General features: G+C 49.2%; 7 protein-coding genes across 7 annotated transcripts; 3 read left to right on the top strand and 4 right to left on the bottom strand.

Moving 5' to 3' along the window:
* Positions 1-440: 440 nt before the first annotated feature.
* P175DRAFT_0444106 (undecaprenyl diphosphate synthase family protein) lies at positions 441-1,799 on the top strand (the record flags this gene model as incomplete). Its single annotated transcript, XM_040894213.1, has 2 exons — positions 441-665; positions 807-1,799. The coding sequence occupies 2 exons, from the start codon at positions 441-443 to the stop codon at positions 1,797-1,799; spliced, it is 1,218 nt and encodes a 405-aa protein (XP_040749660.1).
* Positions 1,800-2,132: 333 nt separating this feature from the next.
* lys9 (saccharopine dehydrogenase (NADP+, L-glutamate-forming)) lies at positions 2,133-4,136 on the top strand. The gene is made up of 6 exons (XM_040897798.1): positions 2,133-2,215; positions 2,339-2,392; positions 2,517-2,803; positions 2,868-2,906; positions 3,016-3,840; positions 3,915-4,136. Exons 1-6 carry the CDS (start codon positions 2,164-2,166, stop codon positions 4,008-4,010), a joined length of 1,353 nt encoding a protein of 450 aa, XP_040749659.1. The 5' UTR covers positions 2,133-2,163; the 3' UTR covers positions 4,011-4,136.
* Positions 4,137-4,522: 386 nt separating this feature from the next.
* P175DRAFT_0535180 (AHA1 family protein) lies at positions 4,523-5,846 on the bottom strand (the record flags this gene model as incomplete). The annotated part of the gene is made up of 4 exons (XM_040900199.1): positions 4,523-4,655; positions 4,713-5,371; positions 5,446-5,528; positions 5,624-5,846. 4 exons carry the CDS (start codon positions 5,844-5,846, stop codon positions 4,523-4,525), a joined length of 1,098 nt encoding a protein of 365 aa, XP_040749658.1.
* Positions 5,847-6,537: 691 nt separating this feature from the next.
* On the bottom strand, positions 6,538-10,873 carry P175DRAFT_0362601 (uncharacterized protein). The gene is made up of 3 exons (XM_040892925.1): positions 10,757-10,873; positions 10,204-10,658; positions 6,538-10,123 (listed from the first exon to the last, which is right to left on the bottom strand). Exons 1-3 carry the CDS (start codon positions 10,762-10,764, stop codon positions 6,660-6,662), a joined length of 3,927 nt encoding a protein of 1,308 aa, XP_040749657.1. The 5' UTR covers positions 10,765-10,873; the 3' UTR covers positions 6,538-6,659.
* Positions 10,874-14,098: 3,225 nt separating this feature from the next.
* On the top strand, positions 14,099-15,499 carry fbp1 (fructose 1,6-bisphosphate 1-phosphatase). The gene is made up of 2 exons (XM_040897797.1): positions 14,099-14,277; positions 14,330-15,499. Exons 1-2 carry the CDS (start codon positions 14,147-14,149, stop codon positions 15,273-15,275), a joined length of 1,077 nt encoding a protein of 358 aa, XP_040749656.1. The 5' UTR covers positions 14,099-14,146; the 3' UTR covers positions 15,276-15,499.
* Positions 15,500-15,669: 170 nt separating this feature from the next.
* On the bottom strand, positions 15,670-18,693 carry P175DRAFT_0504175 (H(+)-transporting V0 sector ATPase subunit a). The gene is made up of 2 exons (XM_040897796.1): positions 18,615-18,693; positions 15,670-18,508 (listed from the first exon to the last, which is right to left on the bottom strand). The coding sequence occupies exon 2, from the start codon at positions 18,489-18,491 to the stop codon at positions 16,137-16,139; it is 2,355 nt and encodes a 784-aa protein (XP_040749655.1). The 5' UTR covers positions 18,492-18,508; positions 18,615-18,693; the 3' UTR covers positions 15,670-16,136.
* A 533-nt stretch (positions 18,694-19,226) lies between these two features.
* Positions 19,227-25,727, bottom strand: P175DRAFT_0504173 (proteasome activator BLM10). The gene is made up of 3 exons (XM_040897795.1): positions 25,240-25,727; positions 19,741-25,159; positions 19,227-19,685 (listed from the first exon to the last, which is right to left on the bottom strand). The coding sequence occupies exons 1-3, from the start codon at positions 25,674-25,676 to the stop codon at positions 19,623-19,625; spliced, it is 5,919 nt and encodes a 1,972-aa protein (XP_040749654.1). The 5' UTR covers positions 25,677-25,727; the 3' UTR covers positions 19,227-19,622.
* Between the last annotated feature and the right edge of the window lie 51 nt (positions 25,728-25,778).

Below are 25,778 nucleotides of genomic sequence, written 5' to 3'. Positions count from 1 at the left end.
CCTGTCAGTCTGTTATTCTACCCTAGAAATAAGCGGGACGGACTTGTTCAATTGACGGGTTCAAGCTGGAAGTCTTCTTCTTCTTCTTCTTCTTCTTCCGCAACACCGCCTCGACTCTCCTTTCCCTGTTTCCCCGTCAAACCAGTGAGATGAAAATCAAAACGGCGTAGCCTAATGGCCACTGACACTTCTTTTAGACAAGTATTCTTTTTGCTGACGGTCTCGCGCCCCCTATCCATCTCTAAATCATACCCCTGGGCCTAGATTTCGTCTCTTCCTGGTCCTGTGAATTTCCCGACTCTTTCTTGCATTGCTGGTCTTTTCCCTTCCCTTCTCGCTCTACCAGCAACCGCCCTTGATACCTTACGACAATCTTAATTTTTCTTTATATCTCTCTCTTTTCCTCCGATCCTTTTTTCCCTGGCGAAATATTAGCTACCATGGCTACCTCAATGCACCTGTCGAAGCTCCGAAATTGGTTCCTGGCATCCCCGCCGGTGGAGTTTGCGATTTCCAGGCTCCGCGACCTGCTGGTTGGGGCGATTAGACAGGGTCCAGTTCCACAGCATATTGCATTCATCATGGATGGAAACCGGAGATTTGCTCGAACGCATGGTATTGAGACGGTGGAGGGACACAATCTGGGCTTTGAGGCATTGGCGCGGGTGAGTCTTTCGTGGCCGGTTTTTTTTTTTTTTTCTCCAGGAAAAGTGGTCTATACATTTGCTTCTCTATTCTCTTAGAGAGGAGCGTTGGTTTGGCTTGCTATTAGAAGAAGAGCTAACAAGTTTTGTTTTCGTGTCTAGATCCTTGAGGTGTGCTACCGGAGTGGAGTCAAAGTCGTTACCATCTACGCTTTTAGCATCGAAAATTTCAAGCGCTCGAAGTTCGAAGTCGATGCTCTAATGGAGATGGCCAGAGTCAAATTAGCCCAGATGGCACAGCATGGTGAAATCCTGGATCGATACGGCGCAAAAGTTCGCGTGTTGGGCCGATTAGATCTCCTTCGACCGGATGTTCTGGCGGCAGTGAACCGCGCAGTGGATATGACCAAAAACAACGGCGAGCGGGTTCTCAATATCTGCTTTCCCTACACATCACGGGACGAGATCACCGGGGCGATCCGAGATACAGTGGCCGACTACAGCAAGCCCTTGACGTCGGTTCGCGCTTCACCTTCTCCTCTACGAACACCATTTTCAGAAACCCATATTACTCAGAATATCCGCGCTCGCACAATGAATGGGAAGCTGGAGGACTCGAATACGGAGAGTGATTCTGTCTCTGAATCATCCACACTTGGGGATGACGAGCTGCACAAGCCTGATCAACTGCACACAGTCTACCAGTCCGAGACGGCTTTCTCTTCCGCCGCAACCCTCCACCTTCCCGGGGATCCAAGCGGGCGAAATCGTCAGCTAGACTCTGCATTGGAGGTTGAAGCCCCGGTTTTCAAGTCCCCAGAAACTATCACACGTCAAACCTTGGCGGACCATCTCCTTACTCACGACAATCCTCCCCTTGACCTTCTCATCCGAACGTCCCGAGTGGAACGTCTCAGCGACTTCATGCTTTGGCAGTGTCATGAGAACACTGAAATTGTCTTCCTGCAAGTCCTCTGGCCCCAGTTTGATCTGTGGCACTTCCTACCCGTGCTACTGTCGTGGCAACGACGAATTTCCAAGGAGAGGAAAAACCCCGAAGCGGAGGGCAACTTCGATGGTGAAGTCACAGAATCTACAGATAAAGACCAGGACGAGCTATTGGTCAGCCCTGGCCTCAAACCGAAGATTTTGTAATAATGTTTGACTTTCCCGCTGTCACTTCTAGCATTCGGTCCATTGGGCGTTTTACGGTCCAGAGTCTTTCATTCTGCAACATTACCTTGATTGATATCCCCACGGTTGCACACTGTTGATAAAGTAATAAAGCATCGCCCAGTCTGTTGTCAATCGTGTATAGATATAATATAATATATATATATTAGCGGAGTGAATACATCCTTATGGACTTGACTGCTGGAGATCAACTCCGATACCGCTTTGGAGTATACGTCTCACGTGACAGCCCACTCATGGCGGGGATGAATTTCAAGCATTTCGTGTGAGTCAATCATTCTCTTTTCCTCTATAAATTTGCCCTCTGTCCAAGACTGTCGTCATCATGGTTAAGCAAATTGCTGGTTCCAAGGCTCTTCTCCTGGGTTCAGGCTTCGGTATGTCCTCTTTCCTCGTTCCCAGCCATTCTGCGATCCTTCTGTTGAAGGGACCACCATGCCCCGCATTGGGAAATTATGTACGAATTGAACTGGGATTTTTTTATCTAACTTGAGTCACAGTCACCAAGCCTACCGTCGAGGTTCTTAGCAAGGCAGGCGTCGAAGTTACTGTCGGTATGTACTTGCAATTGAACCGCTGAATGGCTATCCCAACACCTCACCTTCTTCGCCCTCATGCTACCCCGCGCCCCCGAAAGAACAAGGATCTAACAATTGAGATTTCCGCTGTACAAAACAGCTTGCAGAACACTCGAGAGCGCCAAGAAGCTTTGCGAGGGATTCCAGAACACCAAGGCCATTGCCCTTGATGTCAATGATGCCGCTGCTCTCGACAAGGCCCTGGAGCAGGTCGACGTGGCCATCTCCCTGATCCCTTATACTTTCCACGCCCTAGTGATCAAGTCTGCTATCAGGACCAAGAAGCACGTCGTTACCACTTCTTATGTCTCCCCTGCCATGATGGAGTTGGATGAAGAGTGCAAGAAGGCTGGTATTACCGTTATGAACGAGATTGGTCTGGACCCGGTAGGTCTTAACTCTTGTATTTCGGGTTCGTTTATGTGCATTGGCTAATCCTGGTTCCGTTTAGGGTATCGATCACCTGTATGCTGTTAAGACTATCTCTGAGGTAAAAAAAAAAAAAATTCCAATGTCTAGCCTGGTTTTTAGCGTCTTGAGAGAAATATTCTCTAGAGTTGGTTAACCCCACTGACAATGTTGTGATATCGTATTCATAGGTCCATGCCGCTGGTGGCAAGATTACCTCCTTCCTCTCCTACTGCGGTGGTCTCCCTGCCCCCGAATGCTCCGACAACCCGCTCGGTTACAAGTTCTCCTGGTCTAGCCGTGGTGTCCTGCTCGCGCTCCGCAATGCTGCCAGATTCTACCAGGACGGCAAGGACATCAGCGTTGCCGGGCCCGACCTCATGGCCACCGCTAAGCCCTACTACATCTACCCTGGCTTCGCCTTCGTCGCCTACCCCAACCGTGACTCCACCTCCTTCCGCGAGCGCTACGGCATCCCCGAAGCCGAGACCGTCATCCGCGGCACCCTCCGCTACCAGGGCTTCCCCGAGATGATCAAGGTCCTCGTGGACATCGGCTTCCTGAGCGACGAAGCCCGTGATTTCCTCAAGACCCCCATCGCCTGGAAGGACGCCACCAAGCAGATCCTCGGCGCCACTTCTTCCTCCGAGAAAGACCTGGAATGGGCCATTGCCTCCAAGACCACCTTCGCTCACAACGACGAGCGCAACCGCATCATCTCCGGTCTGCGCTGGATTGGCCTCTTCTCCGACGAGAAGACCACCCCTCGCGGCAACCCCCTCGATACCCTCTGCGCCACCCTCGAGGAGAAGATGCAGTATGCCCCCGAGGAGCGCGACCTGGTTATGCTCCAGCACAAGTTCGGTATCCAGCACAAGGATGGTTCTACCGAGGTCCGCACGAGCACTCTCTGCGAGTACGGTGTTCCTGGCGGTTACTCTGCCATGGCCAAGACCGTGGGTGTTCCTTGCGGTGTTGCTGTCAAGCTGGTGCTTGATGGTACTATCAGCCAGAAGGTATGTTTCCATCTTTCCTTCTTTTCTATCCAAGAATATATATTTCAGACCTAACTTTTCCCCCCGTTTACTAGGGTGTTCTTGCTCCCATGACCTGGGACATTTGCGAGCCTCTCCTCAACGTTCTCAAGGAGGAATACGATATTGAGATGATTGAGAAGACTCTGTAAAATATCGGATGTCGTCTCTTGGAGGTTATAACCTATATAAACATACATATGTGCTGAGAAAAATTCTGGTAGAATAAAAGGAATCTACGAAAGTATGAATTGAAAACATAACATGGACTTTTTTTTTATAGACCCCGTCGAGGATTTTCGTACGATTTTGCTATATTCCGTAGTAATGCGGTTGGGTTGGGCGTCAATCTGATTTTCATTCATCATTGAGTCTTTCATCTTTACAATGTTCTAACCGTAGGGGGGGGAAGGAGGGAAATCTATCGTATAATCGTGGGATAAAAAAAAAAAAACCAACAAAAAAAAGTACCTTCATAGAGAGAACACGGGGATAATTAGACCGTCAACGGAGGTAAAAATTTGAAGGCGAAAAATGGGTTCCATTCCACTGTCCAAAAAAAAAAAAAAAAAAAAAAAAAAATATAGAGAGCCAAGTTCGTCATCAGCTACTACGTGATGCGGCAGTGGCGCCCCGGATCGTATATAGCCATTGCCCTCGTGCCTCAGATGAAATAAATGTATTTCGTGAAATTGTCCAAAATCGATCTACCGTGATCAGAGAATAGTGCCAAACCTATACCGAGAAAAAGCACAAAGATTGTAATCAGCAGCTGTCTCCAAGCAAATGGGCGAGATCTGGGAGGAGTTGGTGAGGAAGCAATTGACTGAGATATAAACGTGGGGACAACATACCCAAAGGTCTGCTTAATGCTTCGCACATAGTAAACTTCCCAGTTCTGTTTGGTGACATCTTCCTGGCCGATGGGAACGCCAGTCCAGCTCACACGCATTTGAGTGACGCCGTCAATATCGTTCTGATCGAAGTTGATCTCAAGAGTACTGAAATGATCGGCAGGCCACTGGGCCAGACGCCACTTTTGAACCAGCTGCTTAGGTGACTCAAGCTTGACGAATTCTCCGGTAACATTGCCATCGAAGATGGAAAACTTTCCACCAATGTGGGCTCCGTCGAACTGGCGAGGGGCTCCACGGGTGAATGCTGCAATACGCTGGGGGTCTGTGAAGGTCTTGAACAACTCCTCACCTGTGGTGCGGAATTCATCCGAAGCAGTTACTGTGGTAGTGTTGACAGCGACCTTATTCGAAGTTGTAGTGGTGGTAGTCTGAGAGGCGGTGGCTTCCTTCTTGGAGGCTTGAGGATGATAAGTGGGCGCAGCGAAGCCTTTCGAAGGATTTACGCCGGGAGCGTGTTGAATATCTTTTCCATGCTCAGTGATCAAAGCTGGAGCAAGCTGAGCCAACGCCTTTCTTAACTGCGGCACAAGCTTGGAACGCACGAGGTCCTTCACGGGCTGCTTGGCGGAGGAATCCGAGTAGTTTTCAATCTCAAACTGTTACGAGGCTTTGAGTAAGTACGGGCTTCTAAAGGCAGTGGTTTATACTGAGGGACATTAAGGGAACATACGACATACTCATCTTCCTCTGTGTCGTGGGCTACCTCAGGGATAGTGATAGTGCCACTAACAGACTCCTCGTCCTTAGTCTTACCTATAGTGACACTTAGCCCTGTTTTTTTCTTTCTTTCTTTCTTTCTTTTTTTTTGGGGGGGGGGGGGGAGGAAACTACAGAAGGGCCTATCCTACCTTCGTACTCGAGCTGGAGTTTCACATCAAACAAAGTAATGACCTTGCCTTTTCTCTGGCTGACATCTACGTCGCCATCCATTGTCAATACATTGGAAATCTTGGCAGTAGCTCCATTATCCTCTGCAGAGAGAATGCAGAGATTCTCCTTCAGATAGTCCTTGGCCCAGGCGGAGACATCCTTGTTCACCCAGTGCCAATTGTTGGGGTTGTGGAGGACCATGATGATGATAGTTTATAAAATATTTTATTGCTAGCCGAGAAGAAGACTTTTATATTGTGGGATTGACAGGATCACCCAAGTGCGATTAGAATAGTTCTTTATATTCAATGCTAGGGGTTCTGCTAAGAAATATTCAAATTAGCTGAAAGAGCCTCAAGCAATTCGACAAGACAAATATGAGCCAAGGGCATGGTGAAAATTTCAGGATCTGGGTAGCGTTCCCGGATCAGGAAGCTAATCAGCAACGAAGACAGATACGAATATCCAACTTCCTCTGACTGGTGCCAGCTAGTAATCTCATCATTTTGACATGCGTGGGGTAATTGTTTTCGTAGTGGAAGTGTGGGCAGCGAAAGTAAGAAAAAATTTTCAAATTGACTTACAGTTCCAGGGCAATGAGAGCAGAGCCAAATATGCTGTGGTAGAAGTAGATCAATACACAGAGCACTGGGAGCGAGAGTAGGGAGAATCAAGGGGAGCAAGAGGAATTGTGGAGGAAGAAGAATGGGGGTTAAATAATACGGGTCGACGAAGGTGAAGCGAAAGATTCGGAAGGAAAGCTTTAGAAGGTGGAATTGCACGTGATATATCACGTGACAATCCACCGCGTCTTAGTAATACGACCCATTTTCTCCTAGTTACTTACATAGGTAGTTAATCTTGCCTCCAAACGAGCATTCTGTCAACATATCAGTGATTGAAGCATATATATTCGATAAGATAGCTGCAGTAACGAACGGATGGGTATCTTTCATTAATACAAGACCAAAAAAAAAAAAAAAAAAAAATAGAAAGAACGGGGTTCATCTCTCATTAAGCCTGCTCCAGCTGCTCCAAACCCTCCCATCCATCTTCCCTCTCCAACTGCTCTCGTACTCGTTCACGTAAAGCCTGGATCTGGCTTCCAAGAGCTTCCGTCCATTGGCCCTCAACAGTAGCAACCCTATCCTTCAAGTCATTCGTCAGTGCCCGCTCCTCGTCAGTGCGTGGTTGGCGCATCTCCCGCTTTACGACCTCCTCAGGCTCACCCTGGCGAATACGCTCGGTCTCCATGAGTTTGGAGTGGGCGCGCATAACCGCAGACTTAACCTCATGGAGAAGGCAGAACAAGTTGATTTGGGATTCGATGTATTGGTAGCTTGATTTTTCAGCATGAGAGACCAGCGTGTACAGATACTGGAGCGGGTGGGAGTGGTAACTCGGGTTTTCTTCGTACTCATTGGCGGGGATCTGGATTTGGAAACCACCGAGGTTCTCTGGGAGTTGTTGGACCAGGGTGAGAAGGGATGGCGCTATGTCCCAGAAAGCAGAGAGCTGCATCTCCACGCCGCGGACTACCTTCTCCTCGATTACATCTAGGAAGGATTCGAGTCGTGAGAGGGCGTTGGCTTCGTAGTTTACGCGGCGGTCCAACCCGTCTTGGACGAAGAAGTCCTCTGTGCCCCGCACTTTTTCGTCATTCTTCTTTTGCTTATAAGGGAGGATCACAACGGCCTTATATTTTTCGTCGCGGTCGCTGATCAAATCATACATCTCACGGTGCAGTTGTTCCCGAGCTTCAAAGAGCCACTTGAGCTGGGTGAGCTTTTCAAGTAACTCGGGTTTCTCGTCTCCCTCTTGCTGTGTTTGGTCAGGGGTCTCGTGTTGAGCGTCATCGAACAGCTTGCTGCGTAGTTCGTCAATGCACACAGTAGCTCTATCGATTCGATCCGTTAGGATCGCCTGCATCGGTGTTAAGACCGATTCTTGGTAGGTGTCCAGCACCTGCTTGGCCAAGTCTCTCTCCCTTTTTTTTTCCTCGTCGATTAATGCGGCCTCTGCTTCGGCAGCTTCTGCAAAGCTGATACTGCCATCTTGGATCTGACTCTGGATATTAGCCTTGAACTGTCGACGGCCGTCTTTGACTCGTGCTTTGTGACTGTGAACTAGAGCCTCGGACTCCGAGGCATGTCGTTGTCTGGTAGACTTGATCTCAGAGAGATCACTAATCGACCGAACCACCGTTCGATAAGTCACGAGTTCGGGATGGCTATTATTGACGGCTGGGTAATGGCGTGGGTAAGGTGGAGGAAGGGTGATAAGTCTTGAGACATCCATTTTTCGAGGTTCTCTCATAGTTCCGTGACTGCTAAGGCTCGCAGGAGCGGAATAGTCTGGAATGGGTGGTTCATCCTGCCATCCAGCTTTTTCAGGGGGGTACTCGTCGGGGCCATAGGCCGAATACAGATTTATCGCGTCAAACACTTGATCAACGCTCCTGCCGTCTACAGAGCCTCGACTCAGGTCCAATTGGGACTGGAGAGCTTCCAGCGGTAGTCCCATATACTTGGATTCGCGCTTTGATCGTTGCACTCTGCGTTCGCCTCCCTCACTACCTGATCCAGTCTTTGACTCCCACCAGCGACTCGGGGCACGCCCTCTAGAGCTCATCTCGTCATTACTCATGTTAAGGCTTGCAATTGGCGAGAGACAAGGTTTGTAATTGTTCCATGAAGACTCCCCGCGGTTTTGAGGGATGTCTAGTTTTGGAGCATTGAACGAACGCCGACTTTGGGGTTCAGGGACTGGCTTGGGCGGCACCTTGAAGAGTCTCTGATGCACCTGTGCGACGTCAAAGCAGGAAGAGTCGGATTCCCAGACCTTGGCGTAGCGTTCACGCCGGATTTGAGACTCAGTGATGATGAATTCAGTAAACAATCTCAAAGCTTCTGTTTCGTCTGCAGCGCTAGCTTCCTTCTCAATGAACTCCTTGTGTCTTCGCGTGGCATTCTGGATGAGTTCAACATCTTGCTTGACGACAGAGTCCAGCGAAGGTCCTTGGTGAATCGACAGGCGACGCGGATGTAAAGCCGGGGAAGTCACCGCTTCATTGGGTAAATGTAGAATGTGCGACGCCGGGCGGTCCTCCCTGCGTGAAAGCCCCGAAGACGGTCTAGAGTCTTGACCCGACTGCAGCGGAGGCGTTGGAAGCGCCTTTGGTGGGAGTGCTTGTGATGAGCTCTTCTGGAATGAAGATGATTTATCGGTACCTGGAGAGAACGGCGGGGTCGGTGCATATCCCTGTACTGGTAGCCCAGCAGGACTTGGCTCAGCGCGAGGGGTTGAATATGGAGACCGGTTGCCTGAAAAGAGTCCTGACGAAGCTCTCGATTGGGAGCTAGTCATCTGTCCATCAGAGGCGACACTATGTGTGCTGCGTGGAGTAAACCTTGTAGAAGAATCGTATCGAGACGTCTCAGTTGCATTGTGGTCTTCAAGTACGAGGTTCGAAGGCTTCACCTGATCTAGCGCATCAGCCCAAGGGTTGGTACTGGTTGAGACAGCGCTATAATCGTCAAAAACCTGACTCTGTCGATTCCTGCGCTCAATCCTCCTCTCACGAATTCCTTTTGCGCTGGAATCTCGAACCGCTGAACTGCGAAAGAGTCCGCTGCTGATTGAATTTCGAGATGCATGGGCACTTCCGTTAGGTGCGGATTCATTAACATTACGAGACATTACCGCGCTGGCTGTGTCGACACTAAGAGGGGCTTTATCTCTCCGTTGTGTGGTGTCGAGAGGCGTTTCATCTACCCAGCCTGCCGGCGTAGGAGGAATACTGTCCAGGCCAGTTCCCAGGGATGGAGGCTGACGAGCTATTTGTGTCCGCGTAGGGGGTTGCGAGCTGCGATAAGATGAAGCTTCGCCGAGGCCACTCACACTCTGCGATCTTGCAGCCGGGGGAGGGCCTGGAGGAGGTGGAGGAAGAGGCATTCCTGGCTCCCAAGCAGAGGCCTGGGGTGAGTGGCTTCTGGATTGACTCGTAGCTCTCGAAGAACTTGCACTACTCACAACTGGACCCGCGGAAACGGCCCTTCTGGAGTTTGGAGCACGGTAGTCATCGCCTTGATTAACGACGGTGGAATAATTGAGGTTATTCAACTGAGGCTGTAAATTATCCTCGGAAACCATGATATAGGGTCGTGAGCCCGTACTGAGGGAAGACGGCTCGCGATAGAACTCTGTCCTGCTTTGAGAAGATGATCTGGAGGATGGAAGTCCGTGTGGTAGAGGAGGTGGTGGAGGAAGCGAAACTTGCCTACTATGGCCTACATCGCCCCGGGCCGTTGACACAGGACGAGTACGGGGAATAGCTTGCTGTCGGTCAGTGCCAATGAAGGGAGATCCAGAATTAGGAGAAGTAGAGTCTAAAACTGGCGCATTTTGGTTCATTTGGTCGGTCTGCTGTGACTGACTTGGAGGAGAATATGGGGGAGGTGGCGGTGACAAAGATATGTCTAAAGTTCAAATTAGATTCTGCCATTTTTTTTTTTTTTTTTTGGCCGGGAAAATGGGGGGAAGAAAGTAGAAAACCGACCTGACTGATGTCCAGCTTGTCGATGATGGGTCACAACTCGAAGCATGTTATTTGCCTGTGGATAGGCCGCCTGGCCTGCATTCATAGGTACGTTTCTTACTGGCCCCCAATCCTGAGGATTGTAAGGGACGTTGTACTGCCTAGAAGACATGGGAGAAGACCCAAGAAGGGCCGCACTTGCTGGAGTATTCGCAGCAGGAGAATGAGTGAATGGGCTGGATAAAGATGTAGTTGAAAGTGGAGTTGAGGCGTAACCCTGGCCGATTCCCACTCCGAGTCCCTGGAATTGATGGTTACCCAACGCTGTTGTCAAAGGAGGCGGCTGTATAGCATATTCGCGACGACTGGGAGACGGCTGGCTGCTGGTCACCACAGTGTGAGTTGTTGGCCAACCGTTGGTGGAAGGATAGGGACTGGACGACGGGTCGTCTCCAGAAAGACTTGGGGACCGCCAGCTGTTGATAGTTACTTTTGTCAGTCCTTGGTGGGTTCCAAAGATGAATCAAGAGCAGCGGAGGGAGTAAGGATGAAGAAGACGGGGGAGTTGGCGCACCTATTCATACTGGCGCAGTCAGGAACCAACCAAACCTGAAGCCATGGCCAACATCCGCGCTCAGAAATGGGGAAGAGGATGAGGAACAGAGACAGAGACAAAGACAAAGACAGCCTTGCAGACGCAACAGGAGCCTCGAGGAGAGAAGAGAACGATACGAAGTTCTATTATTTCCAACAGATGAATCTTAGGCCAACCAAGTGCGGAGGAGGAGGCTTGTCTAGAGTCAGATCCACCAAATGGTGAGAGGGATGGTGGGATAAAAATAGCACACCAAGACTGGGACCGCCAGGCTGGATGGCAACAGGCTTGGGGTCTGAAGAACACGAAAACAGCATGTTTTGGAGATAGTTTGGTGCTTTAGATGCAGCCTTGGGGGTTTCATCACAGCCGGCGTGAGGCCGGCGCTTACATCGAGGATTCACGCGTCCTAACAGGCTCAAGGCCCTGGTCTCCCCACGGTGCTCACTCCCATCTTCAACAAACCAGCGTTGAGATCACAATCTTTTTTTATCCAGCACTTATAAGATTGTCCAAGCTAGTCCAGGGTTGAAGTAGGGCGGCACGGCAGAATGGCCCAGAATTGTCCCATTGGATTTGGCGACCCTGAGTACGAATTGAGGGGAAAGTCGATACGAGACTTGTTCCAACATGGCCAGCTTGCAAAATTCGTGCGGGAAGAGATCCGTATTGTAAAATGGGAGCTGGTTTACTCATGGTGCGTGTGTATCCTATATAACTAAATAGCAGAATTGGTATAAACCGCTGTATCAAAGGGAGGACGATGAGATGAGGCTACCAACTAATCAAGCGGCTTCCGATGGCTGTCCACGCTGTCTTTACAATATTTCTAGGATTGGTGATACATATATATTTATATACGCGAGAGATTTGAAACCCAGTTGGATAGATTCAAGGATATTAATTGTATTGCTAAGCAACCAGCTCTGCCAAATCCATACGATCCTAAGTTACTGTTGAATGTTAGCTTTGAACCAAGACAGCGGTCAAGCAGCAAAGTGTGAGAAAAATGGGTTTCAGATGTATGCCCTGTCACAGGCGGTGGTCATCAAGGTAGATATATGTTGACCGTCGTGATTAAATAAAAGGTAAATCATCATTGTAAGGGGAGAAATGAGGGAAAAAGTAAGACTCACGGAATCAGGAAAGAAACACTCGACATGTCGAAATTGCTCTATTCTACCTTTGGGCGACTAGTCAGTAATGAAACTGATAAAAGTCATTCAACTGAACAGAGTGTGATGACAGATCAGGCATGACAATTGTCTTCTTCGTTGGCAAGCCAACTTGGACATATGCTTGTCTATTTTTAATGTCGTATCATCATTGTGTCGGGAGGGAAAAGGAATCCGGAGTGACATACAGAATATCACAGGGGGAAACAGCTTCAAGCAAATGCTACTTTACAGGGAAGTATTAGCAACATGGCAAAAAATCAATGATGCGTGAACATTGAAAAAAGGGAGTCAGAAATGCATGAATGGTAAAAAAAAGATGTTGTCTGCATCGATAACTCGAATAAGACTCGTCATCTAGGTAATCATCATATTATGGGAGGTGTGGATAGTGGGAAAGGTTTACCTAATGATAGAATATCAAGTACAGCTAAAAACTGGTCGAGTGTTAGCCTCGAGCTAGACATGATTGGTATAAACATGTGCGGTTGATGAAAATAAATCTCAGTGGGCGAGGTTTTCTAGGCCTGCCACAAAAATGGCTTATCCGTCAAGACCGAACGTTTTGTCAAACGCCGTCGGAGCCCAGTGCCGTTTCATCTTCGAATGATTGTCTGCGTAGAAGAAAAGGTCGGGCTTACCATCAGGCTTGAAGATCCTATATCCTTGTAGCTGTTAGCGGATGTCATGTAACGAAGATACGACAAGAGTAACAGGGTATTGGTGAAGAGTCAGAAATAGCCATTTGATATCGTCAGAGCCCGAAGGTCTCAGTCGGTAATTTCCAGCGTATAAGTTATACGAAAGCATCATTCAAGGAATTTAACCTAGTAGGAGAGAGGGGGGGGGAAACAAACATGATACATACCTTTTATCATGGATTGGCGAGAGAAAAGCTGTGTGATTAGTCCTAAACTTGAGACCAGTTAGCGACTACATAGAGCCATGAGCGAGTCCAGAAGAGAAGAGATCTTCACAGTTCAGACTGACGTGCAAAGAATCGAGTTTTCATGCCCGGAAGGGGTCAAAGACTCTAGTTTGAAATGGTTTCTCTTTTTCATCATGTAGGGGGGAGGTTCTTCGCGGGAAGAATGGATGCACTTACCAACTACCCTGTAGAAACAGGCAGAGTTAGTCAAATGAAGATGAGTAGCAATTCTACAATAGTCATTCCCGAGTCCAGTGGTCAAGTGCTCACATTGGAGAGACCAGAAGAGTGTGTAGGGGAAAAGGAAAAATCAAAATCAAACGAAGTTTTTTGAGCTGCAGAGAACGGAGCTAGTTTTACCGAGACGCTAGTCTGGTTCGGTCCCGTTTCTGTTACGTAATCACATCACGTGATTACATAGTGTCATGTGACTAAATTATGATCATGTGATCTTGGCGGGGCTGTGAAGCAACAAGTCAGAAGAAGACGAAGAAGACGAAGAATATCCGACGATCTACCAGGATCCCTTGATGAAGATCTAGATCCCCCTCTTCCAGTCAGAAACTGCCGACTCCGGAGAAACTAGAGTCAATTGGACCAAATTTGGCACGTCTGGTGACTTGAGTTGAATCCACCGTATGAAACGATCAGGTCAATAATTATCATATCATATTACTACTCTTACTAACAATTTACAAAATCAGGCAGTTTACTAATATCGCCGGCAGTCTTCTCCATACCTATTCCTCGGGCAGAATAATTCCACCTCTTAGGCCTTTAGAGGCGGGGAAATCCGGACGCAAGAACATAAACCGGAGAGCCTCTAGACCCTCCATGGTTGACAACGGAATATGACGAAAACCCAGAGAGAATTCATGGCGTCAAGGCCTCTCCACACGCGCACCGGCAAAAGATTATTGCTCTGGCGCTCCTATAATACATAATAATGGGCCTTCCAAACCCAATAATGGGTCCTCAGTTGGGCCTCGTGACTGCTCAGATACATCATCAAAAATCACTCACTCCCTCGCTCACTCACTCGGCCTGCAGCCAACTATCGTCACACTGGCTCCGGTTACACTCCCTCTCTCCTGTCTTTCTTGATAGAGAAACCTATCTTCGCCCGTAAATCTTCCTGCTTTCTCCGCTAAACCGAGGTTGCTTTTCAAATATCCCCCCTTTATTACTCTACCCCACGAACTCAAAACCAATTTCACCTCAGCCCTCTCTCTACCTCAAGACTGACCTCATCCATCCTCATTAAACATGGCAACAAACACCAATGGCAACGGTGCTGGTGCCGTCGGCCAGGAGAACATCAACACGGATATCGTCACTCTCACACGATTCCTCACGGAAGAGCAAGTGAAAGTGCCTGAAGCCACGGGTGACTTCACGTAAGCCCTACTCTCCTTGTTCTCCCCCTCAATGCTGACGAATCGACGGCAGCCTCCTCTGCCACGCTCTCGGATTCGCCTTTAAATCCATCGCCTACTACATCCGTCGTGCTACCCTCATTAACCTGACCGGTCTCGCCGGTTCCTCCAACACAACTGGCGATGATCAAAAAAAGCTCGACGTGATCGGCAACGATGTCTTCGTCTCCGCCATGAAGGGCTCTGGCAAATGCCGCATCCTTGTCTCCGAGGAGGAAGAAGAAGCCATCATTTTCAACGAACACCCGCACGCCCGCTACGCCGTTGTCTGCGACCCCATCGACGGCTCCTCCAACCTCGACGCTGGCGTCTCGGTTGGCACCATCTTCGGCATCTTCAAGCTTCCCGATGAAGTCGTCGGCGAGAACAGCACCGTCACAGCCAAGGACGTTCTCCTCCCGGGAACCGAAATGGTCGCATCCGGTTTCACCATGTACGGCGCCTCAGCGCAGCTCGTCATCACCATGAAGAACGGCAGCGTCAACGGCTTCACTCTCGAGAACTCCCTCGGCGAGTTCATCCTTACCCACCCCAACATGCGGCTGCCTCCAAGGCGCGCCATTTACTCCGTCAACGAGGGTAACAGCATGTACTGGGACGAGTGGGTGAATGCGTACTTCCACGCGCTGAAGCACCCAGGCGAGGGCAAGAAGCCCTACAGCGCCCGCTACATCGGCAGCATGGTTGCCGACGCGTACCGCACGCTGCTCTACGGCGGTATCTTCGCGTACCCCGCAGACTCGAAGAGCCCCAAGGGTAAGCTGCGCATTCTTTACGAGTGCGCACCCATGGCGATGGTCTTTGAAAACGCCGGCGGCTTGGCGGTGAACTCGCGCATGGAGCGACTCCTCTCCGTGCAGCCCGAACATATCCACGACCGCAGCGGAGTCTTCCTCGGTTCCAAGGAGGAGATCGAGAAGGTCATTGATATGTATAACAAGTTTTCAGACAAGAACTAAACCAACCCGAATCTAGCCGTCATGAAATCAGCCAGGGCGAACCCTGCATCATAAAACATCCCTACCTACCTACCTACCTACCTACCTATCTACCTACCTCTCTAGCCATTGCTAGTGTCCATTGGAGTTCTATGGTTTTCTCCATGGGAAAGTTGAAAGTTATTAATGTTCATATTATCATACCATATCATACCATACCATACCATATGAAATATCCCTTTTTTCAAAATACCAATCAATGAACGGATTATTTGTGTTCTTTACTTTGGGTCCTTGACTCGTTTAGTTGTAGTTCAATTGGTAATTGAATAGATATATATATATATATATGCCCACCCACCCACACACACACACTCACATGTAGGTATATGATACTCCATAAATCAGAGTAATGGTTCAACTCATTATCTATAATACAATCGTATCAAGCTCCCTCGAACTCTGGCGAGCCAAAAAAAAAAAAAAAAAAACCCTCAATGGACCGACCCCCTTTCCCCGAATCCGAGCTAGTTAGCAAGTTAGTTGATGAACTAACTAACTAGTTGATGATTACTCGTAAATATTGAAAGCGTTCCAAATTCTGCCAGAGAAGAGCAATAACTATCTTTATCATATCTAAGTTTCTTTAGGGGTATATATATATATATAATAGTTATATATTGATGTTCTAATAGAGCACAGCCACGGCCACAAGCCACAGTCAGAATCAGACACCTCATCACATCATGCAACGGTCCAATTCACTAATTCTTGAGATATACAATACATCAAGATGTAACAGAGACGAGACAAGACAAGGGGAAACAGAAGGAGACAAAAAAAGAGAAAAGAAAAGAAAAGAAAAGAAAAAGAATGATCAGATTAATCGACAGGATCTTCCTCAAGAAGAGTCTTGAAGCTAAAGGGCGAAAACGGTAATCCGTCACCCATAAAGTGCTTACTCATGGCCTCGACCCAATGCAGACGCAGAGAGTGAAGCATGGCACTGGTGCCTTCCATAACACATAAAATGACAACGGTCAATGTGAACCATAGATAGAATGTAACGACAATCATGAAAACCCGCACAGTGGGGTTCTCCTGTTCAAATGCACCTCCCAAAGTCATGGTCCACAGGACAATAGAGAGCTGTTGATGGGCAAGAGAAAGTGCCCACAGACGAAGGTACGAGGCTGTGTGGGAGATACAATTCAGACAGAATTCAATGGTGTGGATGACCTGATGGATCATGATTTCGGCGAAATCGAATTCCTCATGCTCCTCGTCTTCGAGATCTTGGGAAATCATGGCGACGCCTTCACCGTCGCTCGCCACGCTGTCGCGGGGAGCTGAGGCCCTGCCGTCCTGGTCGCCGTCGTTATCCAGTGCGCTAACCCGGGAATGTTCGCCAAGGCCGTGGTAGCCAAGACTGCGAGCACGGTTGTGTTCCCTACGAAGGTAAAATGGCTTGAAGAAGAGCATGATGGGAACCTGGATCACAGCGAGGAGCAATAGGACAACCTGTACTTTGCCCTGTCCGGGATAAAGACCGGGTTCCTCCACAGTTCCAGGAGAGAGGAACATGAAGATCAGCATGTTGAGAAGGCCGGGGGGGGACTGGTCGCGAGCAATCCAATCCACGGACCATTTGTAAAGGATGCAGCCGACCAGATAACCGAAGATAGATTGGAAGAAAATCATGCCGGGAAGGAAATTGCCAATAATATCGACCTTGGACTTGAAATGCCGAGCATTGACGTACTGCAGACACAGCGCATAGGTCATGTGCGCCCAACCCAGGACAATACTCATTTTCATCTTCATGCTGTTCGTGAACAGCAGGCCGTTCTCAGCCTCGTGCCAGTTCCAGTCAAGACCAAAAGGAAAGCGGTAGCTACCCTTGAGCGATGCCTCAACCGATTGTCCACGCTGAATGTCCTCGGGCCACTTCCAAGAGCTGGCGAAGACAGTAAAAGACTTGGAGAAGATATCGTTGTAGACAAGACCGGTGTACATCGAGAAGAGACCCATCATCAGCATAATATAGCGACCGTAGAATGCCATGTACGTCAGTTCATCAAGCTTGGTTTTTTGCAGTGTCCTCTCCCAGAAGATCATGGCAACCGCAGCCATGGTCATGAGAGAACCGTGGCCGAAATCACCAAACATGACGGCAAACAAGAAGGGGAAAGTGACCACAGTGTACAAACCAGGGTTAGCTTCCGAGTACTTCGGGATACCGTAGGCGTTGACGATGGTCTGGAAGCCCTCTGTAAATTTGTTTGTGCGAACATAAGTCGGGGGAGTCTTGTTGGTGCGAATCTGGTTGACAATAGTGGGTACGCTCAGACCGGCACGATCGTTGACATCTTGTAAGGTCGACTTAATCAAGGGCAAAGAGCTGGTCGGACACCAGGCCTCTGCAATAAGTGTCTTTCTCGCTTGATCGTACGAAAATCTGTTCAGGGTATCGTACACAGCCTTCTCCTTCCTGACGATGATCATCCAAGCCGCCAACGAACGAGCAATCTGAGAAAGTTCCGCATCAAGCGTGTTCTTCGTGTTGCGCAGAACATTGTTGACATCGCTCAGGCGGGTGTTCACCTCATGGATCTGATCCCGTCGAAGCTCGCTATTCTCATCCACGCTGTAAAGCGACGCACCCAGAGACTCCGAAATCTTCCGAATCTTTGCAATGATATTCTTTCCATGAGCAAATATCACAAAAACATTCTTGTGGGTCTCCTCATTTGTAGAAGGGTCGATAATCGGCTCTGGAATCTCCGACTGGTTCATGTAAAGATTACCACGTAGCGTGCGCCACAAGATACGTTCAAAGGCGCCGATCCGATCCCGAGGAATCACACCAGACACAAAACCAATGTTCATCTCCAGGAAAGACTGCTGGCCCTGGGCGTCGCCGTTCGCACCGCGATGGTTCTGCTGCTCAACGTCACGGAGAAGAGGCGCCTCATCGTTGTCAAAGGACTGGCGAATTTCCTCAGTGTGGGTGTGGGCGCGGTCGAAGAAACCACCGGCCTCCCTAAGCACCCAACGCCATTCCGTCAACTCCATCTCACGCTTCTTCAATGTCTCGTAACTATCATTCAGGGAAGAAATTCGTTGCTCGAGGCTCTCGCTCCGTTCCGCGAGCTCGTCGATTTCCGATGCCAGAGGAGCACCCAGGGTATCCGAAAACTCGGAGGAAGACCTCATCGAGATACCAGCTTTATCCATCTGAGAATGGAAGTAACCTGCCCCCCCAAAAAAATATACGAACACGGATAGTTAGCCACCCACTCTTTCTCTTCCGACAAATCTTCACCCTATTAACAACGCCTAGTATCGAAGCAAACATACGCAGCTGTCTCTCCACATTATCCAACCTCCGAATCTCCTTCGTAAATGTCTTCTGGAAAGCGTTCGTGTCCGAATTAAGCTGTTAAGAAGAAAACCCCCACCCCTCCAAGTTAGAATCACCTCGTTACATTTTGAAAAACGCAGTGGTGAATGAAAACAGAGAACAAAAAACAAACGTACGTCTCGAAACTCGACCTGGCCCAGTTCGCCCAGGGCACTGACGACCTCCCGCCCGATCTCATTCGCGATATAGAGCTGGGTCAAGCTCATATCCGACGAGCGGAAGAAGGTGTCTCTTGGAGCCATGGTGGAAAGAGTGAGCTACTTAGAGCCGGTCTTTTTACACCACAGCAGCAAGGAATGCGCTATAGCGCTGGAACCAATAGATGGATGTGAGTAAATAGAATATAACGATAAAAGGGACTGAAGTGGGAATGGCAAAGGTAGGCGTGCTGCCAGAAAGAAATCCGACGCTCAAACCCCTGGGTCGCTGGTTGGTGATCGATCCTCGTCGATGCCGGAGCCGCGTGGCTGTTTCGATGCACGTGATTAGCAAACTGCTTAGTCATCCAGATACAGAGCCACCAGACCATTGATGCTGTTTGCAGCTACCTATCAAGAGTAAATTCTCCAAAATAGTAATAAGAATAATGATGATGATAAAGAAATAAAGGACAGTCCTCCTGAAATTTTTATTACCAACCGCATGTATATGGTAGTATACTAAGCAAGCAAGACACAATGTGGTGACTAAAATAATGCCCTCCCAGAGCATAAATGCCAACAACAAAAGACAAGTGAACGAGGACAAACGAAGCCTCATAAGAGATCCATCCTTCATTAAAACAATACAGAGGTATTGATGAAGAGCCTCTGCACCAATGCGCTACCAAACGCTTGCCAAAATCCAACTAGTATACAAAACTCGTCCGAGCGGTCTTCTTGGGTAGCACCAGGAGAGTCTGAAGTCCAGATACGTCCCTACGACCTCCGGGGTTGATAGACGTGCTAAGCAAAATAGCTCTTCCAAAGTACTCCAGAGAGATCTTCCAATTGGTCAGGGGTAAAAGCCTAATTCAGATATTAGCTTGTGAATCATATGCCCCGATATTTCGGTCGAACTTACCTTTGCATCAATATGCCAAGTATCTTGCCTTGTCTTCTTGAATTCGCTGATGATAGATTTCACGCTTGACCCAACAATGCCCGGATCATTGGCAGCGCGAACACTTAGTGTGGTCAATGCCTCAGGCATCCAAACTGGGGGCGGACTGCTATAGGGGAAAGCCTGAATCAGGGCTCCAAGACCTAAAATAGCACCGTGTCTGACAAGGATCAATCGAGTATGCTCAGGGGTTGGTGTGCCAGTGCCAGAAGATGCCGGAGATGTTAAACCGCTAGCAGTACGGAGGGCCTTGGGTTTCTTGGGGAGAGGATTCTCGACCAGTATCTTCGTAAATCGCCTCTTAAGTTGGGGGATTATATCCTTTCGGAGCGACTCAGGCGAGCAACGCACCATTCCTGACAAGGTCGCCGAAGCTCCAGCTCTCACTTCATGCTGTGGATCCTCTAACATGCTTGCCACACACTCGAAGAGCTTATTGCGATCAGCCACAGAGAGCAAGAACAGCCGTCGGAAATAGATGATCTGAATGTTAATCATGATGCGCAACCGTTGGTGCCAGGAAGGCGATGTCTGTCCGATAAGAATTAGGGATTTAATAAATTCCGAGCTCTCCTCAGCAGGATAAGGGATGTTAGGCAGGTGCCGGAAAACATGGTACGCCAAGGACTGCAGTTCAGGGTCTTCTTTGACATCCATCATATGCAAAAGCTGCCCGGTAAAGACATCTGGGAAGAAAGAGACTAGCTGCGTGCATTCGTGAGAAGATAGGGTAGAATCGAGCCAAAGCAGAACTGTCTTGCTTCCCGAGGTATAGGACGACGGGGTCTGTTGACCTGGTGTCCGCTCATGCCGCCATTTCTCAATCCGGCCAAAGACTTCGTGGATCGTCTCGCTGAAGTCTTTGTCAGGAAGGTATGGATATGTACCAACCGATGAAGAAGACTTCTGTGCCGTCAGCAAACTATGGATGTCTGCATGTGATTCGTGATACCGTGTGCGGAATAGAGTAGCGATTGTCTGACCCATCGCTTCGCGAACACCCTTATAAGGGTGATCAAGGTGCGCAAGAAAATCAGCAAGAATAGGCTTGTCCAGCTGGAAATGCCAGCCTGCGTCGATAATGGACTGGTGTAACAAGTGGATTTTGGAGCTTTCCTTGAAAGCTGCGTTCGTTGACATATCCAGTCGGAAGCTTGCCAGCCAATCGACCAGGGGCCAGACTCGTCGCGGGTCACGGCATTGAAGTATCATGTGAAGGAAAGTCGTCCAGTACCCAGAGTTCTCTGGCGTTAGTCCATCCGTGAATATCTTTTGTACGATTGGGAATGCATATTCCCAGACCAAGGTTCGCTTGTCAACACTGGTATCTGCAACAGAGCTTATCAAAGCACCAAGAATCTCTGCAGTAGCGCGATGCTGGTGCTTATCACTGCCGTCCTCGAACACCGCTTCTACTTCCTCTTGAATATCTTTAAAGCTAGCAGCAGTGAGTCCATCCCGCAGCATTAGCTCGAAAGCGTAGAGCAGCAACATCGCACATGGCATGCGGAATTTATCGGCAGAAGGATCGCGCGGCTCCTGTTTGAGATACATGAAAAACTTGGAAAACCAGGCTCTGGTAAATAATTTGCCCATGCGAGAGCGCACTTTCCATTCAACTTCATCGTATTCGATGTCGCGTTCCACATTGGGCTTGTACGCAGGCATGTGATCTGACCACACAAGCCACCCCGGGAAATCATGGTCAACGTAGTATTCGGCTTCAGGGTTGGCAAAGTTTGCAAGGAACTGCTCAGTCCATCCCTGTTCATGTCGTTTGGTAGCCACCTTGATCTTGGATGGGAAGTTCTGGTTACCCAAAATGTAGTTCTTGTATTCGTGGCCACAGATTGCGCGGACATCGAGCATCGTGAACAGAGCGGTGAGTCCCTGAGAATATGTACCACGCAAACCAGGATGGTCATCAATAGAGCCCTGAGTTACCAACTCTATCAGGTTCTCGCTTGCGATGTAATCAAACCTAAGACCCATCGAGATCACAATAATAGCCGCTCGACTAGCAACCTTCCAGTGAGAAGCCTTCGCGAGGCCTATCAATTCCTCGGCCAGAGCGGCCTTCTTCTTCTCGATCAGGGCGCGCTTGTTGTTGATGCTGTTACGTTTCTGCAAGACCCGGTCGTTGACGCCCTGCACGGGTGCGATCGACTCAATGATATCCCGGTCCAAAATAGCCATTCTCTCCAAAGGCCGGCCATAGTCCATGATTTGATATACCACACTCGAGCAAATTCTCTGTACGGAGGGTTTATCAACGGCGCTCGCATCAATGAAGGTTCTGATCAAGGCGGGTGCATATTTCCAGTGACGTCCGACAGTTCTCGCAACGCTGCTCAAAAGCAGAGAATACAGCGCACCCTTAATTCGGGCGTAGTCGTTCTCTTTGATGCCTTTCTGAAGAGCCTTGAGAAGAGGGGGGATCACAAGCAGCCGAGAGCCCCACACGGCTTTGAGGGCTGATTCCCCGGCGCTTTGAGCGTTGCGGCGTGTCTCCGTGTAGGAAGAGACACAAGACTCGGCAATATCTAGCAGCAATATCTCGTCCAACTCAGATCGGCATCGAGGAGCTGCGTTGTGCCTCAAGCGTTGCAGATGGTACATATTGGCTCGTCGGACGAGCAGAGGACGAGGATAATCTTTCCGTATTCCGCTCATTTTGTAAGGGTGGATATCGGCAAGAAGAAGGCGCGTAACCCGATCTAAAACATGAGCAGATCTTTCAATTCCAACATCGACGAACCAGGACCTGTATGCTGAGTACAGAGCACTAAAGCATGGCACATCGTCCTCCTGCTTGTCAGACAGATACCGATGAACCTTGTGAAGAACCCATCCTGCCCGCTCCCTAATGTCATGAATCGTGATATAGATAGAATCACTTTCTTGTAATGGGTAGCCAGTCGGGTATGGGAAGGTCTCTCTGACAGTGCCGTCATCCGAGGTGTCGAGCGAAGAAGCTTCGTCTTCATCTCCTACCCCGGGCGATTCTACACCATCCTTGGCATCCACCATTTCGATATCGTTCGATTTTGCGGATGCTCCATTGGTAGCGGCATCCTTGGTCTTAGATGCGGCTTTGGAGTCAAAGAGCACGGAAATGCCCGAGAGGATGAGTCGCAGCAGAATCAGGTTTCTGATAACTTCATCCGACCAATCCTTGCCGCTTCCATCCCGCTTAACACTGGATGTTCCGTCTGTCAAAGCGGTTAACTGCTTCAAAGCAGCCTCAGCCTGGTTCTGGAAAAGTTCCGCGGCAAATTCGAGTTCCTCACACCTTGGAACGTGCCACTTTACGGTGAGGTTCTGGGGATCCGGCCGGTAACTCCACAGATCGGGCTGAATCCCCCGAGCCACGATCTCAGGTTCATACAGCGAATAATCCGACGTGTACGTGCCAGTGAGATTAAGCAAGAGGTGGTGGATAAAGTTGGAAATATGCACCGTGGGTATACCCCGGCACTTCTGCTGCATGTAAACTGCAATCTCAAAGAGTTCTTTCTTATGAGCAAGGACAGCATCTCCAACATGCACCACGCACATGCTAAGCATACTGATGTTCCAAACTAGGCCACGATCGCGCGGTAAGACATCAGTGCCGGTTGTTCTGGTTGAGCCGGCGCCATTGTCGTCAATCTCCGTACGGATGGCCTGGGTCAACACCGGAATGAACCGCTTCAGAGCCCTTTCGGGGTTGACTTTGCAGACAGAGTTACAAATAAAGGCCATAGCATCCCGAGCTTGGTGGATGACATGGTTTGAGACAAAGTCGACCACCTTCGACAATGCGATGTCGTAATATTCTGGAGAGAGAGAGGAAAGGAGGGGCATGAAAGTCGCGGGCAGCGTGTTGACAATATTCTCCTCGGGCGATCCGTTTCGCACCCGGGTGACATCCGGCAGATTCTCCAGCAGAGTGAAGACTCGACCCAGAAAAGAGATAATAAAGTCACCGAAACCACATGTGGAAGAACGCAGGATCAATTCTTCGGTTTCATCATCAAGGTCTTTGTCATAATTCAACTGCACTTGCACACCCTCTTCTTCCATTCGTTCCATCTCACCAGGCACCCATTGCATGGCCAGCATGTTGGAATTCACCTCCTCCCTTCCTTTGGTCAAGTCTGCCATAGGTATGTTATAGCATGCAGATTGGATGAACGATAGCGCATGAAGGGACTTTTCCAGATCATTGGCATCAATGCCTGGCAGGGCCAATCCAAGCAAAGTGGTCAAATGGCACCGATATCCCTTGGTCCGGGAAATGATGCGCGAAAGAACCTGGAGAGCCCGAAGAGAGGATGTGGTTCGATGGACCTCAACCAAGCCCTGAAGAGATGGATAAATTCTTTGCAAGGCGCCCGGGAGAATCAGATGCGGTTCTAGATAGGCTAACCCTTGAAGGGTGGACAATGAGAAGCTCATGGCGGTTCCGCTCTTGGAGTAGATCCCCATAAAGATGACGTCGCGGATACAGAGAACAAAACGACGTTTTAAAGCTTCATTCAGCCTCCGTTCCTCCGGTACCTCCATCTCCCCACTCTGTTCCCTGTTCCAACGCATTACGAAGAAATCAGTGAGGTAATATACCAACTGTGCGAGTGTTTTGGTCCAGCTCCCAGAGTTAGAGGGATGGAAGAAGGTCTCCACGGCCTGTACCAGGCCTTCAAGCTGGGTCAGAATCGACTCTTCTGCGTCAACACATGCCGGAGAGAGTGACATGACAATCCACCGAGCGATATGATGGGCTACAGGATGCTTCCGCGTATCTCTATCGAGCATGATCCCCAACCCTGAAGATATGTCCACAAGAGCACTATAGGGTGAGGTGGACTGCCCTACTGGGATTTCTAACAGGCGCAGGATGGCAGTGAAAACCAAGGACGATTGTTCCTTGGTAAAGATACCATACTCGGAGAAAGGAATGTGGCTAGCAGGTAGCGAATCGCGAGCCGAGCGAGAAAGATAGTCTAGGAAGGTAATGTCGAAAGTCTTTGACCGACTGACCAAGGACCAGAGATGGAAGTAAGTAGGGAAATAATTCTGTGGGAGGAGGTCCTCTCTGGACTCCGGCGGTGGCGATGTGGGAAGGAGGAGATTGATCAGGCCAACCACTACAAACGCTCCCTCAGAGAAGGAGGTCGTGTAGTGTGGAAGAAATTCTTCAAGCATGGCTGGTAGCTCGCAAGGGTCGATGTATAGCTGAATGAATGCACAGAGCTTCGTCAGAGTCTTGACATTTCGCTTCAGATTTGAAGAATGCACAAGACCCGATTCCGTTGGTAATACAAAGGCCTTCAGTTCTCTGTACAAAGGCCGCCAGTCCAATACTAGGTCCTTGACCGGTCTCAGGTAGTGCTTGCGTCTAAAAAAGCTATCAGCCTTGATGGGGCAAAAAAAAAAAAAAAAAAAAAAAAAAACCACCAAGGGCGCAGTCCCACTTACTTGGTGAGGAGCATGAACATGCTAGCAAATCGCTCCGAAACATTGGGATCAATGCCCGGGGCCAGGGAAAGCTCATAGTACAGCCGAACAAGGCTGATCCGCTGGCTGCGAGTCGGATCAAACTTGAGTGATAACCATCCTCTGAGCTCGCGGGTCCAGTGGACGGCACCAGGACTGAAGTCACCAGCCTCCACCGCAACATACAGGTGATTTAATATCTCCCGGAAATTCTTCTCTCTCTGTGCTTCGTCCTCCAATGAATATGGCAGGTATTTAAAGTATGGGTATGTACGAGGTCGGACTCGTGCCTTGGGTTCGCCATTCCCGTTCAGGCCAGCAGCAGCAGGTTCACCACCCGGGGAGGTAGCCCCTGAGACCATATGTGCATTGTGGAAATTGTCCGGGGTGAGGATGGTTTTGAGGGTGGAATTATCCATAATCTCGTTCAGGTTCTCCGATGATTAGTGTGTGGGTGGTGTCGAAGGTAGGGGGGGGGGGGGGGGGTGGTGGTTCGTTATGATGAGGGAAAGCTCTATTAT

Source organism: Aspergillus ochraceoroseus, assembly GCF_002846915.1.
Source record: "Aspergillus ochraceoroseus IBT 24754 chromosome Unknown P175scaffold_8, whole genome shotgun sequence".
NCBI classification, from domain to species: domain Eukaryota; kingdom Fungi; phylum Ascomycota; class Eurotiomycetes; order Eurotiales; family Aspergillaceae; genus Aspergillus; species Aspergillus ochraceoroseus.
Note: the sequence above shows the minus strand (reverse complement) of the source record. Positions and strands in the feature narration are given on the sequence as shown.